This window comes from Amblyomma americanum, chromosome 7, assembly GCF_052857255.1.
Source record: "Amblyomma americanum isolate KBUSLIRL-KWMA chromosome 7, ASM5285725v1, whole genome shotgun sequence".
Taxonomy (NCBI): Eukaryota; Metazoa; Arthropoda; class Arachnida; order Ixodida; family Ixodidae; genus Amblyomma; species Amblyomma americanum.
In genome coordinates this window covers 156,109,922-156,126,055 of record NC_135503.1, presented here as the reverse complement: position 1 = coordinate 156,126,055, position 16,134 = coordinate 156,109,922, and the positions used below count along the sequence as shown (strand labels likewise).

Sequence of the window (16,134 nt, the reverse complement as noted above, 5' to 3'; positions counted from 1 at the left end):
TTACGCAGCAATATATATTGGCCGGAGCACGCGGTGAACATCTTGTGGTAATGGTGTAACGCTGAAGCTGTCAATAGCGCAGATTTACTTTCCCATTGTGGAACTTTTCCGCCACAAACTAAATTATTTTCAGAAAAACGCAACATTTACGCCATCTCTCTTAAACAACAATCTCTATTGGCCGGAGCACGCGGTGAACATCGTATGTTAATAGCGTAACGCTGAGGCTGTCAATAGCGCAGATTTACTTTCCTGTGGTGGATTTTTTCCGCCCCAAAGCAAAAACTAAATTATTTTTTTCTGAAAAAAAGGCAACATTTAGGCCATCTCTCTTACAAAACAATCTCTCTTGGCCGGAGAACGTGGTGAACATCGGATGGTAATAGTGTAACGCTGAGGCTGTCAATAGCGCAGATTTGCTTTGCCTTGCTGGAACGTTTCCACCAAAAGCTTAATAATTTTAACGAAAAGGCAACATTTAAGCCATCTCTCTTACACAACAATATCTATTGGCCGGAGCACGTGGTGAATATCGTGTGTTAACAGTGTAACGCTGAGGCTATCAATAGCGCCGATTTGCTTTTCCGTGGTGGAACATTTCCGCCGCAAACTAAATTGTTCACCAAAGAAGGCAACATTTAAGCCATCTCTCTTACACAACAATATCAACTGGCTGGAGCACGTGGTAAACATCGTATATTAATAGTGTAACAATGAGGCTGTCTAGAGCGCAGATTTGCATTCCCTTGGTGGAACTTCGCCGCTAAATTAAATTATTTTCGGAGAAAGGCAACATTTAGGCCATCTCTCTTATACAAAAATCTCTATTGGCCGAAACACGTGGTGAACATCGTATGTTAATAGTGTAACGCGGAGGCTGTCGATAGCGCAGATTTACTTTCCCGTGGTGGAACTTTTCCGCTACAAACTAAATTATTTTTCCGAAAAAGGCAACGTTTAGGCCATCTCTCTTACACAACAATCTCTTTTGGCTGGAGCACGCGGTGAACATCGTATGTTAAAGTGTAACGCTGAGGCTGTCAATAGCGCAGATTTACTTTCCCGTGGTGGAACTTTTCCGCCACAAACTAAATTATTTTCCGAAAAAAAGGCACAATTTAGGCAATCGCTCTTACACAAAAATCTCTTTTGGCCGGAACACGTGGTGAACATCGTATGTTAATAGTGTAACGCTGAGGCTGTCAATAGCGCAGATTTACTTTCCCATGGTGGAACTTTGCCGCCACAAACTAAATTATTTTCAGAAAAAGGCAACATTTAGGCCATCTCTCTTACACAACAATCTCTATTGGCCGGAGCACGTGGTGAACATCGTATGCTAATAGTGTAACGCTGAGGCCGTCAATAGCGCAGATTTACTTTCCCGTAGTGGAGCTTTGCCTCCACAAACTAAATTATTTTCCGAAAAAGGCAACATTTAAGCCATCTCTCTTACACCACAATATCTACTGGCTGGAGCACGTGGTGAACATCTTATGGTAATAGTGTAACGCTGAAGCTGTCAATAGCGCAGATTTACTTTCCCGTGGTGGAACTTCGCCGCTACGAACTAAATTACTTTCAGAAAAAGGCAACATTTAGGCCATCTCTCTTAAACAACAATCTCTATTGGCCGGAGCACGCGGTGAATATCGTATGTTAATAATGTAACGCTGAGGCTGTCAATAACGCAGATTTACTTTCCCGTGGTGGAACTTTCCGTCACAAATTAAATTATTATCCGAAAAAGGGAACATTTAGGCCATCTCTCTTACACAACGTTCTCTATTGGCCGGAGCACGTGGTGAACATCGTATGTTAGTAGTGCAATGCTGAGGTTGTCCATAGCGCAGATTTACTTTACCGTGGTGGAACGTTTCCTCCAAAAACTAAATTATTTTTCGAGAAAGGCAACATTTAGGCAATCTCTCTTACACAAAAATCTCTAGTGGCCGAAGCACGTGGTGAACATAGTATGTTAATAGTGTAAAGCTGAGGCTTTCAGTAGCGCAGATTTACTTTCCCGTGGTGGAACTTTTCCGCCGCAAACTAAATTATTTTTCGAAAAAGGCCACATTTAGGCCATCTCTCTTAACAACAACCTCTATTGGCCGGAGCACGCGGTGAACATCGTATGTTAAAAGTGTCACGCTGAGGCTGTCAATAGCGCAGATTTACTTTCCGGTGGTGGAACTTTTCCGCCACAAACTAAATTATTTACTCAAAAAGGCAAAAGTTAGGCAATCTCTGTTACACAAAAATCTATATTGGCCGGAGCACGTGGCGAACATCGTCTGTTAATAGTGTAACGCTGAGGCAGTCAATAGCGTAGATTTACTTTCCCGTGGTGGAACTTTGCCGCCACAAACTAAATTATTTTTCCAAAAAATGGAAACATTTAAGCCATCTCTCTTACACAACAATATCTACTGGCTGGAGCACGTGGTGAACATCGTGTTTTAATAGTGTAACGATGTGGCTGTCAATAGCGCAGATTTGCGTTCCCGTGGTGGAACCTTTCCGCCACAAACTAAATTATTTTCCAAAAAAGGCAACATTTAGGCCATCCCTCTTAACAACTATCTCTATTGGCCGGAGCACGGGGTGAACATCGTATGTTAATAGTGTAACGAAGAGGCTGTCAGTAGCGCAGATTTGCTTTCCCGTGGTGGAACTTTTCGCCACAAATTAAATTATTTACCGAAAAATGGAAACATTTAAGCCATCTCTCTTACACAACAATACCTATTGGCCGGAGTACTTGGTGAACATCGTACATTGATAGTGTAACGATGAGGCTGTCAATAGCGCAGATTTGCTACCCCGTGGTGGAACATTAAGAACCACTTCCGATAGAAGCTGTCAGTAAAAGGTCCGGTAACCTTGGGCTTTTTTTCATCGAATAACGTGCACGCCATAGAATTAGTATATCGAACCAAACTTCTTTTCGTTTAAACCACCGCCACTGCACCAACTAAATCTATTCGCTATTTTGGTCACGAAAAGATAATGGTTGCATATAGTCTAAGCTATGTTTGATTATTGATGCTTACGGCAGTCTAACATGCAGAGTAAAGAGAATACAGAAAAACTAACAAGTTCTACTCCAGCTAGTTATAATGGAATTTGAATCAAGCTAGCTTGCGCACTGTATCACTCGCCAACGTTATGGGTGCATATGAGCGTTCCTTTATTGGTTTGAGAAGCACGGAACCCTATAGCAGTGCAGTTAACTTGCATTGATGAATAGAGTACGTATTTCACTCGACGTATGGAGTTCAGCTGCTGTTGCGTCAGGGTCTCAAGACGCTGATCGTATATTCGACTCCAGCTAGTTATAATGGAATTTGAATCAAGCTAGCTTGCGCACTGTATCACTCGCCAACGTTATGGGTGCATATGAGCGTTCCTTTATTGGTTTGAGAAGCACGGAACCCTATAGCAGTGCAGTTAACTTGCACTGATGAATAGAGTACGTATTTCACTCGACGTATGGAGTTCAGCTGCTGTTGCGGCAGGGTCTCAAGACGCTGATCGTATATTGACTAAGTAGACTACTAAGCGATGCACACGTGTTTGTGCAAGCATTGAAATTTCTATCTTAGGTGTGAACTCTTAATGAAACCAAATATAATGCTCACATAATCCGTTCTTTAATAAGAAGGGATCTATGTGAGCCGTTTTCGTAGCCTATCTGTCTCATAACTCCACCTTCGATTGAATGTGATGATATTTTTTTAGTTTTTTTTTACGCATGCGGCATTCTATTTAGGTTTAAGAAGCAGTTGCTGCTAGTTGCTTTCCATTTTAGTAGCGGGCCAGTCACCTTGAATTTCATCTTGGGGCTCGAGACTCCCACCTCTCAAGAAATGTTGCAAACCGTTTGAAATGTGGGCGCTACTAAGGATACAAAACACAAAGGTACAGTGTGCACACTGTAAGTGCAAATTTACAAAAGTTTATGGCTCTTTGATGACACATTTTTTTACACATGGCCGAATATCATAATCACAAGCAATGTTATCCATGCAAACCAGCAGTTTCGCCTTGCCTATTTTTTCGCGGCTATAGTGCGACCGTTTCGGTATCGTTTTTACTGAGTGTGATTGAGAGATATCCAGCCCACGTTCTTTCATCGGCAGTTGCAATCAAAAATGCAACAATTTTTCTTCGCATTCTCTTTGATGTCCTACTATATCTGCTCTTTCGCGTCTTCCTTTGCAGCGCTTACAATGCGACGCTAGATTTTCGGGGTGAATAATCTGTTCATATGAGTTTTGTATCCTTGGTAGCGCGTACATTTCAATATGATGAATCAACTTTCCGGCCTGTCTAGCCAGCTTTCAAACAAGCACTTTCACAGAGCAAGGCGCATGCCGAGAGTTTTGTCAGGAGAGGTATATAGGACCAATAATGAGAGCAGAGGTGATGCATTTTTTCAACGCGTCCACACTGTATAATATAATGGGCATGCGAGTGATATGCGAGCGTTACGAAAGATGATAATTCGCAATCTCATGAGGGCTATATATCCACATTACTAACTAATCTAGTGGCGCCGTACCGCGCCCAAACTGCATTTCCTGCAAGTTGGAAAACCTTGAGCCATCTCGTGGCTAGATGCTTTGTCGTCGTCATCTCTCGTGCTACCTGCTGCCTTGCGCGTCCCAACAACGTCTTGCGCGTATAAGTAACGAAAGTAAACCAGCCCTGCGTACGTCAACCGTTTCTCGGTGACTTATTTGGTGGAGGTGCAGGGTAACGGCCCATGTATGCTGATCTCGAGGACACCCTTGACGTCCGTTCTCAACGCGCGATTACAACACCAGTCCACAAGGCGAGCCGCCGCCTGCGAGGCCTACAACCGGAGTTCGGCCAACTCACAACATTGGTAAGGGCTATGACGGCTAGGCAGTCAAGTCAGCATTACGGGAATGCACCCGCCGTTCGTCCTTCACACACCTCGATTGCCCCCATCGTTCCACGGTGAGAGGTTTGAGGACGTCGAAGACTGGTTGGCCAGCTTTGACCGTGTGGCGGGCTTCAACGAGCGGGACGCCGAGCGCAAATTACGGAATGTCTACTTTGCACCACAGGACTCGGTCAAGACGTGATATGAGAACCACGAAGCTTCATTCAGCAATTGCGAGGTTTTTCGCCGAGAGTTCTTAGACACGTTGAACACCAGCGAAAGAAAGAAGGCTGAAATCGCCTTACAATCGAGGTCGCAGCAGCCGAACGAGAGCGTCGCCATGTTCATCGAGGACATGACGCGACTCTTCAATCCCGCCGACCCTGCTATGCCCGAGGCCAAGAAGGTGCGCCACTCATGCGCGGCGTAAAAGAGCAATTGTTTGCCGGGCTGGTGCGTGATCCACCAAGAACAGTGGCCGACTTTGCCAAGGAGGCAACAAGCAGGGAGCGTTCTCTGCAGGAACGGTGCGCGCACTACGGTCGTTAGGCTAGTGGAGCAGCCGCTCACCACTGTACGCCTACGTCGCTACCCACTGAGGAGCTTCGAGAGGTTGTGAGGAGCCTGGTGCGCGAAGAACTCGAGAAACTTCGCTACGAAGCTCCACAGGCCAGCGTCGCTGCCATACCGGACGTGGTCCGAGATGAAGTCTGGCGAGTTGTTCAGCCGCCACAAGCTCCGCAGCCAGCGCCCTATGTGATTGCATACAGACATGCACTACTAAGTCGTCCTGGGCCAGTGAGACAAGCCTTTTCTCCCGTCCCTCCTGTGCCTTCACTGCGGTACCCAACTGCCGCTGTACCCGTCGTACCGCAGGAGCCCCTGTCCAACATGAGCAAAGCGCGCGTTTGGCGTACGCCGAACAATAGGCCGCTCTGCTACCACTGTGCGGAGCCCGGCCACATCCTCCGCCACTGCCCCTACCGCAGAATGGGCTTAAGGAGGTTTCCACCTGACGCACCTCGACCGCGCTATGGGGAACGGCTGCGGGATATCGAGCATTATCTGTCCGATAATGCACAGCCATCGACCTCGCAGTGACGCCAGTACCGATCGCCATCCCCAAGGCGGTTTTCTTTGCCAAGCCGGCCGTCGTCTTCTGCCCAGTTCAGAGGCAAGTCCCCAAATCGGGAAAACTGAAAACGGCATCATCCTCCGGGGGTAGGGCCGCCGCTATTGGACCAAGTCAAGAGCCTCCACCCGACGATCCACGGCTACGATCCGACCGACAACTGCTTGAGCTCACGACCTCAACGACGACACGCTGTGACCGACTGGTTTCTGCCGAAATCGACGATTCCCTACTACGATCCGACCGAAGACGACCTCACTCGAAGACCTCAACGACAACGGCGTGCTGTGACCGACTGGTGTCTGCCGAAATTCCAGTAACCGCTGATAACCGCGATGTGACCGCACTTGTGTATACCGGCGCTGATTTTTCTGTGATGAGCAGTCGGTTAGCCACGGCCCTCAGAATGGTTCTGACCCCTTGGTCTGGACCGCAGATCCACACCGCCGGCGACCATGTGGTTACGCCGATTGGCGTCTGCACGTCATGAATGCAGACCCACAGTGCTACTTTCCCTGGTTGCTTTGCTGTGCTGTTCGAGTGCTCCAAAGACTTGATACTCGGCTTGGATTTCCTTCGGGAGTACGGTTCCGTCATCAACCTTCGGGAGCTGGTCGTGTCATTTTCCACTACACCCCTTGTCGACGGCGATCCCGAGACACGAAGGACTAAGTTACGCGTGTCCACGCACTGATCCCTTCAAGAGCCAGCATGTTTGTTACCTTAGATTGCGATAACAGCACCGGAGTTCGTGGCATCGCTGAAGCCGACATGTCGCTGCTTCTTGGTCGGCAAGTCTGTGTTGCCCGCGGAATTGTTGAACTGAATAATGGTCGAACCGAACTCTTGGTAGCCAGTTTTGGCTGTAACCCTCAGTGTTTGCCTGGAAGAACAGCTATTTCGTATTTCGAAGAACTCGGCGAATTCGCGGGACAGCACGCTTTGTCCGAAGCCTCGGCATCACTGGAGGTACTGACCACTCCCATAAACACTGGCGTGAACCCGAACCTCCCGTCTAATCAGAAACACTGCCTGGAAAGCGTTATCCAGCCTTTCTGCGACTGAATTGCGTCGACCTCCAAGGTTAGGCAGACACCGCTCACAAAGCACCGAATTATACTTGACGCCAACCAGCGTCCGTTATGTCAGCCGCCTTACCGGATCTCTTCGAAGGAGCTTCATGGCATTTGACGCCAAGTTCAGGAAATGCTGCGGGACAACGAGATACAGTCGTCGACGAGCCCGTGGGTGTCACCAGTTGTTCTAGTAGCAAAGAAAGATGGAACCCTACGGTTCTGCGTTGATTAGAGACGTTTGAAGAAAGTCACAAAAAAGCATGTTTATCCTCTGCCGCGCAATGATGACTTCCTGGACCGGCTGCGCCACGCCAAGTACTTCTCATCGCTAGATTTACGAAGCGGCTATTGGCAAATTGAGATGGACGAACGCGACCGGGAAAAGACCGCCTTTATTACACCGGATGGTCTGTACGAATTCCGGGTGCTCCCTTTCGGCCTGTGCTCGGCTCCTGCAACCTTCCAGCGGATGATGGACACCGTCCTTGCCGACCTCAAATGGCAGTCCTGTGTCGTGTGCTTAGATGACGTTGTCATCTTCTCTGACACATTCGAAGAGCCCATGAGATGCCTGCGCGCTGTGTTCGAAGCAATTCGGTCGGCCGGTCTTTCCCTGAAGCCCGAGAACTGTCCCTTTGCTTTCGAAGAGTTGTTTGTGGACCACATCGTAAGCGCTAAAGGGGTTAGCCCAGACCCCGATAAGACTGCCGCCGTACCTGTTTTGCTGTGTCCACCGATAAGCGCAATGTGCAGCGCTTTCTGGGTCTCTGCGCCTATTATCGCGTTTTGTGCAGAACTTCTTCCAGATCGCTGAGCCGCTCACTCGACTCACGAGATTCCGAACCGTTCTTCTGAGGCCTGGAGCAACAGAAGGCCTTTGAAGACCTCTGAACTCGTCTCTAAAGTACGCCCATCCATGGACACTTCGGCGAGTCAGCCGCCACTGAACTGCACGCAAACGCCAGCAACATCGGCCTCGGTGCGGCCCTTGTGCAGTGGCAGGATGGTCTCGAGTTCGTAATCGCATACGCGAGCCACACCTTGTCAGGATTAGTGGCCAACTATTCCACCACCGAAAAAGAGTGCCTGGCCATTGTGTGGGCAGTACCCAGATTTCGCCCGTACTTATATGGCCACCCTTTCAGGGTCGTCAGTGACCACCACTCGCTGTGTTGGCTGCCGAACCTTAAAGATCCCTCTGGACGGCTTGCACGCTGGAGCCTTCGACTTCAGGAATTCGATATCACCATCGTCTATAAGTCTGGTAGGAAGCACAGTGATGCCGACTGTTTGTGTCGTGCTCGTATCGAGGACCCCCGAGCTGACCCCGACGACGATTCTGCGTTTCTTGGCGCCATCTCCACGTTCATTCTAATTCAACACCAAAGAGACGACAGTGAACTACGTCCCCTCATTGTGTATCTGGAAGGAAGCGCTCAGTCTCCCCCGCGAATCTTCTCGCGCGGGCTGTCGACGTTCCATTTAGGCGACGGCATCCTGTATAAGAAAACCTACAGTCCAACAGCAGCTGTCTGTCTACTCGTCGTGCCTACGGTCCTTCGCGACGAAGTTCTGCAGGCGAGCCATGATGACCCATATTCTGGTCACTTGGGTTTTTGTCGAACTTTGGCACGAATACGGCAAAAATACTACTGGCCCAGGGTTGCTGCAGTTGTAAAGCGTTACGTAGGAACTTGCGGCGAGTGCCAGCGTCGCAAGAGGCCGCCGACTAAGCCAGCCGGCCTACTGCACCCTATTGAACAGCCTCAGGTCCCCTTCCATCAAGTAAGCATGGACTTACTCGGTCCTTTCCGGAGTCCTCGCTGGGTAACCGCTACATTGTGGTCGATACCGACTACCTCAGCCGATACTGTGAAACTAAACCTCTTCCCCGTGATACCGCTGACGAAATTGCGAACTTTTTTATCCAAAACATTGTGCTTCGTCACGGTGCACCCACCATTGTTTTAACTGACCGGAGAACAGCGTTCACCTCGGCCCTTACGCAGGAGGTTATGCGCCTGAGCGGCACCCGTCACCTCAAAACAACTGCTTACCACCCTCAAACGAACGGCCTCACCGAACGTCTCAGCAAGACGATCACCGATATGATTTCCATGCATGTCGATGCCGACCACCGGAACTGGGGTGCCATAGTCCCTTACGTCACTTTTACCTATAATACTGTGGTCCAGGAAATGACACGCTTCTCTCCATTTCGTTTAGTACATGGTCGCGAAGCCACAGCCATGCTGGATGCAGTGCTGCTTCCAATTAGCACTACCTCTTCTGTTATGGGTGCTGCCCAATTCGTTCGTTACGCTGAGGCCGCCCGCCAACTCGCTCGACAGCGCATCCGGCACCAGCAAGTCCACGACGCTCGGTGCTATAACCTCCGCCACCGAAATGTGCGTTACCAACCCGGCGTACAATTCTGGGTGTGGAGCCCAATCCGCATGCGAGGGCGCTCTGAGAAGCTTCTGCGCCGATACTTTGGCCCCTAGGAGGTGCTCCACCAGCTCAATGAAGTCACCTACGAAGTTCTCCCCCAGGGAACAGTTCGCTCTTCTAGACGGCCGACCTCCGAAGTTGTCCACGCCGCCCAGATGAAGCCTACCACGCCCGCTAGCCCCTCGCACGTGTCTACACCCCACGCCAGACACATGCGACTACCCTTGTTGTCCTGCCTCCCATTGCTGCCACACCGAGTCGGTGTCTTTCAGATAGGTGGAGAGTAATGCCACACTACTAACTCCTCTAGTGGCGCCGTATCGCGGCTAAACTGTAAAAAATGCACACAATGCGTATTCACAGTTCATGGCATTATTTGTACAACTATATGAGGAGCACTTTCCTCTTAAAACTATTAAACTTTCGAGAAAAGCCAGGAAACCATCGATAAGACGTGCCCATCTGGCTATGATAAAAAAGAAAAACTATCTTTGCCATGTTTTTCTTCGCACACGCCTGTCTACTGCACTACAAGAATTTAAGATGAAAAGAAACAGGTTAAATACCTAACTAACCCCCGAATGCAGAAATGTAACTTGGCTCGCGCTTCGACTCAACTTCGGCAAGTCGAGTCGAAGCACCAAGGCGGCTTCAGAACGGCCAAGTTGGGTTTCGTGTTTCATAGATGCTCAACCTGACTTGCTTCGTCAAGTTAAGCGCGTGCTTGAAAGCGAGGGCGCATTGCTCGTCTGGGGATGAGAGTATTGAACAATCTATTATAATAATGCCCATTTTGCTCCTATAAAACAACGCATCTCGTTCAGCAGTCATAAACAGGCACTAGGTGTGAGTGACCTGCATAAAATTGCTAACAATAAAAACTACATTTCAGTGCTACCCGCTGCTTCCACTTGATTGACGTTTTTGGCTGGCAACGTGCTCCACATTGAGCCAATCCTAGTTGAGCCATAGCCAGTTTTTCCCATGCTTTTCCTGCTCCCAGCGGAGACCAGCGCCTCAGTTCACGTTCGAGGAAAAGGAATTGTTATTGTTTGTTAACGCACGTCGGCATATATTAGAGTCCAAAAAAACCGATGTGTCGTCGCTGGCAAAAAAAAACGCCACTTGGAAGGAAATTGCCGGGCTGTTTAACAGCAATCACGGGGTGACCCGACGTGACCCCAATCAGGTGAAGAAATGCTGGGCCAACCTAAACAAAAGTCGAAGGAAGAGGACGCGAGGAAAAAGAGAGATCGCCACAAGACAGGTGAGCGCGGCTTGCAGGCCGTTTACAAATGCTTGTTCCTGCATGCTTTGTATGCCATGGATAAGGGCATGATTATTCTACTTGGGTCGGCGTAAGCAGCGTGTACTGGAATGCATAGTTTTTTAGGAACAGTGTGATAACACGTAAATGGGCACGTAATAACGTTTCGGTGCAGTGTACACTGCTTGATTTACAAACGCACATGAATGCAGCCTGCGTTAATCGTGTAAATAATGCCCAAGCAGTATCCTGTACAGCCTCCGTAATTTTTAAAAACTACAGAGAATGTTTGCTACATTCAAGTCAGTACGAAGGCATGCGATTTCTGCTGCATAGAAGACTATGATGAGCGGGCAGTGCAGTGGGACGGAGGGCTCGCGCCTGGCCAGCAGCGAACTGACAACGGACGATTTTGCTCGGAGTTAATACCATTCGCATACTATCGCGCCGCGAAGCCAAATTGGGTGCACCGTAGACCAGACAGTGTCTACACTGGCGACCTTCATGTTCATGAGGAAACTTGCCGCGCTATTGACAGTTGCTTGGTACTATTGAATATCCGGAAGGCTGTACATACAGCTACCTACCTTTACTCATTCCTGGCACTGCTGGGACGGGTGGCACAAAAACGTAGCGAAAACAACACACAGTTGCATGCATTGGTGTGCCTTTGGTTGCTTTTGTGTGGCACTTCATGAACAAAATATTTTAATGGCGCATTGTCTATAAATTAAGAGTAGCTTCACTGTGTGCGGTGTCTTTTCTTTTCAGGAGGAGGGTCAGCTCAATGCACTGTGAGCGCTCAAAGTGAGCAAGTCATTGCTGTTGCCAGCCACATAATGACCAGGGTAGGCAACCAGACTGACTCTGATGGAGGCATCGACCTGCCACCAGTGGCAAGTTTGCCTGTTATAAGATTGTTGCAGCCAATGGTGGATGGAGCAGGCAATGAAGAATTCCGTTATGCAGGTAAAGAAAGCACTTTGCATGTTGTAGAAAAACAGCACTCCTCTCTTTATATTCCTTTGATGACAACGGCAGCGTGTACTGTCAATTGACGCTGTTTCAATGTTTTTTATTGCTTTGAACCTGCTATGAGGACTGTACAGTTCATCTACAACAAATTATAAAAATCTCATTTAATACAACACTGTGGAAAGCTGCTCTACATGTGGTTGGCTGAATGTTTGTGCAGATAAAGGCTGCATTGGTTGACAGTGCGAAAGGATGACCTGCTCCAAGCTGCATGTTGTTGGACAGCACTCTGAAGGCATTTTGACTTGACGGCTTATATTTATGTGAGTGGTATGCTGTGTTCCTGTAGCGGAAGGCGAGGAGTTGGTTAACCGTCGGACACCGAGGGAGCAAGCATTCAGTGCTGCAACCTGAACTGCATTCATTATGACATTCTCTCCTGATGATGTTTTTGAGTCTTGTTTGCCATTCCTGCCTCACTTTAAACGAATGCCAACTTTAATGCAGTTTCATTATGCATGCACTCCTTCACATAAATTTTCATATTTCTGTGTACTTGTACATGATGGTGCTCCAGGGATAAGGTAACAACATTCTTGTTGTGAATAATGGTGCAGCTTGCCTATATGTAATGCTCAATGCCTTTTCGAATTTGGCTGCTAGTTTCATGGAAATTGTGCAATGCAGAGGTTTCACTCGAAGCGCATGTTTTCTGTAGCCCTCAGGCTCAGGCTGCAGTATTTGTCACCTTTCTTGTATGCCTCACCTTGGCATTGGTGTCGCATATATGCGGCCAAGCAAGCAGGTAGGCATTACAAGGAAACCTTTGCAAAAAAAATGAAAGTGGAATAGCTCAGCTACTCCAGGATATACAAAGTGAAAGCTGTCGGCGTCCATTGGCATTGACAAAGTTCTAGACGCTGATGATTTTGAAGAAAGGAAGGGCATATAACTGGCTCCCTGGGCCAGAGGACACGCATGAGTACAAACTAGCAAATATACTAAAATTGAAAAGAAACCCATTGAATGAGCAAAAAAGCTGCAGGTGCAGAGTTAGAGGATAACCACATGTGTAAAACTCGGGGCCTGCGTGACTATCACTACTGTATCAGCAGAAAAAAATAAAGTGAGGTCATCAGGCATAATTCAGAGTGAAAGGTGAGGAATATGGCAGAACAAAACAGAATGACTAAACTGGGGCCCCCAGAAACAACGGCAGCTATTTGGCGCCGAGAAGGGCAAGTGGTGCCTTATATAAGAACATTATAAAGCTTTCGTTATGTCTCTTCACCAATTGACCCAACAATCTGTGCTGTTGAGGCAGACAGCTAATGTGTTGTAAGCTTAGATTTGTCCAACTAATTTTTACCTTTTCTTTATTACAGAAGACGACTGGGAACCTCCGCTCGTGGATGAGCCGCAGTCACCAGCGGCTGCTGTTGGTAAGAGTGGGGCAACTCCAGAAGCAATTGAGCAGGAGAGCAATCTCTTTTTTCCTGCTGTGCAACCTGCTGATGCTTCCAGCACAGCTGCAGCAGGCTGCAGCAGTGCTACAGCTGCTTCTGGAGCTGCCGCTGGTCCCACTACTGCTGAAGCAGTGGCCACCGGTGACGCTGGCAGGGCTCCAAGAGGGCGGATGGCCCTTTTAGAAAGGTCTCTGGCAGATGAGAACGACTATAGAGCGGCCTTACTGCGCGAAGAGCATGGACTGCGTCTTCAGCTGATGCGAGAGGACCACAACAGTATTCTGCAAGAGCGGCAGGAGAAAAAACTCCTTGATATCCAGAAAAAAAAATTGGAATTGGAAATCTTAGAAATTGAAAAACAAATCAAACTTGAACAGCTTCGTAGGCTGCGAGAGGCACCATAATAAACGGTGCCTATGACTGAATGAAACTGGAATGCTGTGTGAATGCTTGCACAAATATTATGTGGCAAATCCACATAACTACACTTCATTTGCACATGACTCGGTGGGAACAGACATACAGCCCCGTCACCACCTTGCATGCAAGTCTGACAAGCTATCGCATAGCAGGAGGCAGGTAGGATGGTTGCGTGGTACTTATGCTGCTATGGCTATATGGATCTTTGTATGCAAACAACAATTTATTCATAGAAATACGCATTGCTGTATGCTACAAATATGGCTGCTCTAGGAAGGAAAAACCTCCCCTGGCATTGATTGCAAAACCAACCAGTAGAGAAAATTGCAGGCCACATTATTAATGTTTCCATGTATAAAAAGTCAACAATATTGGCTCACGCAAGTCAACACCACATAAATGCTCAAAGGCCAACACCGCTCTCTACTCCTTCCATTATCTTTGCTGTCTCATCTAACCTAAACCCTCGCAGCTAGTGCCTCCTACTCAAGAACCGAAACCGTTAAAGAATGCGATTCCTCCTATGCTGTCTACAAGGTGGGCCCATAGCTTGAGTCAATACAATGCCACAGCCTCCCCCTTTGCTGAAGTAATCTATTGCTTCAAAAATATGGCCACCACATTCCTGTGACAAGCCGCACTAGGCATGACAAAAAAGACTATAAAGAAGCATTCATCAAAAAAACACTTGCTGATGGCACCCACGTTCTGCTATTTCGAACCCCGCCAAACCATGTAACAATTTCAAAACATGCCAGTTCTCGATGAGTGGAATCAGCACAGTTCCAAGAAGGCCGGCTCAAATGCAAAGCCAGATTTAAGCTGTGACAGCCAACCAGTAACTGCATGTACAAATCAAAAGAACCGCTAGTCCAAGTGTTTGCATGTAAACGATTTCACTACAACACTTGCGAGCTAGAAGTAGCTACCTAGTCATATCACAAACCATTCATTGAACCCACAAAACAAAAAGTTGCAAACACTACTGGAGTCATAAATTATCTTTCAGTGGTCCACCATGACTGCGGCAGCAAGGCGTTCCCAAACATCAGTAGTGCCCGCACACAATGATCTCGACTAACTGTTGGTGTTGGCTCATGACGACTCACTTTATGATCTAGGGTTTGTATTCAGCCATGCAAAGCAAGGCACCTAACAAACACCAGGTGCATTTGGCTCGAGAACAATGAATATTGAGTGCAACTGCTCGCAGACAGATTGTGTAGCCTTAGCAAGAGTTACAGGAGTTCTATGTACGACCATGACCTTTACAATTGGAAATTAAAAATGCTCACAGGTCACACACTGTAGGTTGGTATGTTTCACCATGACACAACAATGCCTGGAATCCTCTCCGCACATATGCTGCTTCTTTCGCTTCTTTCTCTGTGCCAGTTACTGCCCGTTATGCAACTTTGTTGTAAGAGATTGAGCTGGACGAGGCATGTGGATCATGTCAGGAAGCCCATTTCAGACCTAAAGAATCGACCTTTTGCACCATACTATGACAACAACCAACTCCCACTTTGAACAGAGACGAGAGAGAGCGACAATGCACAACAAACCACTCGAGCATCGTTCCTTGAAAAGAAGGCTCCAGTGTGACAGCTGAAGGTTCGACCGTTCTACACCATCTTGAAAGCAAACCAAATGAAAAGAATACACTCATGTTTTTTTAATTCAATACAGCCAAAAAAAAGTGAGAAATTTAATAACTGATTCATAACACACCTCTGTTGGCAAGCCAGAAAACAAAACTTCGCAGTGATCTGGAATTTCATCATTGTTGGCAATTGGGAACGTCTCGTTTTGTTGTAAAAGGTATATTTGAAATTAATGATTGTGCAATGGGTTTTCCGGGCAGAAAGTACAAAGCGCAGAACAGCGTTCACAGACAGTCAACGGTTCCAGCAGCACCAACCCGAAGCACGCGCTTGCCGAGAGCAGTCCCGCTGCCACATGGGCACTTCTTTGTCATTACAATTGTGACATAAAAACAAATTTATACTCAACACATGGAAGACATGCAAGAGCCCAAGCTTGAAGTGCAAGCCGGGTGAAAGTAGAAAAGACGAAGTAGCAGAACTACTTGCTGTGAGGAACCTGAATTCCATGCCGCTACCAAAGCAGCCACACAAATGTTTGCTCTGTGGAAAGGTGCACAAGCCCTGCGACTGCTCCACCTAAGGCCTAACTGTTGTACTTTACCAAATCTGGTAATTTTTCACATGCGTGTAAGCAAAGCCGCCAAGGCAGCAGCTCTTAAACAAATGAACTGAGCGCCATTAAGACCCTCAGCAGCAGGGTCAACAAGAGCTTTTCTGGTATTCGCCTCTGCAAGATCAATACAGCGTTCTTGAAAAATAGCATTTGAAATAGAACACTATAGCAAGAAATCCAGAAACTAGAAGTGGAAGAGTAGCAGTTTGTTAATG

The 16,134-nt window shown here is 47.6% G+C and overlaps 1 protein-coding gene across 1 annotated transcript; it reads left to right on the top strand.

The window, feature by feature from the left end:
- Nucleotides 1–10,689: 10,689 nt before the first annotated feature.
- On the top strand, nucleotides 10,690–13,701 carry LOC144097537 (uncharacterized). Its single transcript, XM_077630234.1, has 3 exons — nucleotides 10,690–10,838; nucleotides 11,610–11,807; nucleotides 13,199–13,701. Exons 1-3 carry the CDS (start codon nucleotides 10,769–10,771, stop codon nucleotides 13,681–13,683), a joined length of 753 nt encoding a protein of 250 aa, XP_077486360.1. The 5' UTR covers nucleotides 10,690–10,768; the 3' UTR covers nucleotides 13,684–13,701.
- Nucleotides 13,702–16,134: the final 2,433 nt, after the last annotated feature.

What these genes read in the sequence shown, in the direction of transcription:
- LOC144097537 (XM_077630234.1), top strand. Translation starts at nt 10,769, where the DNA reads ATGCTGGGCCAACCTAAACAAAAGTCGAAGGAAGAGGACGCGAGGAAA. An exon ending in GAGAGATCGCCACAAGACAG is followed by an intron (nt 10,839 to 11,609) that starts GTGAGCGCGGCT and finishes TTTTCTTTTCAG; the next exon opens with GAGGAGGGTCAGCTCAATGC. An exon ending in TGAAGAATTCCGTTATGCAG is followed by an intron (nt 11,808 to 13,198) that starts GTAAAGAAAGCA and finishes TCTTTATTACAG; the next exon opens with AAGACGACTGGGAACCTCCG.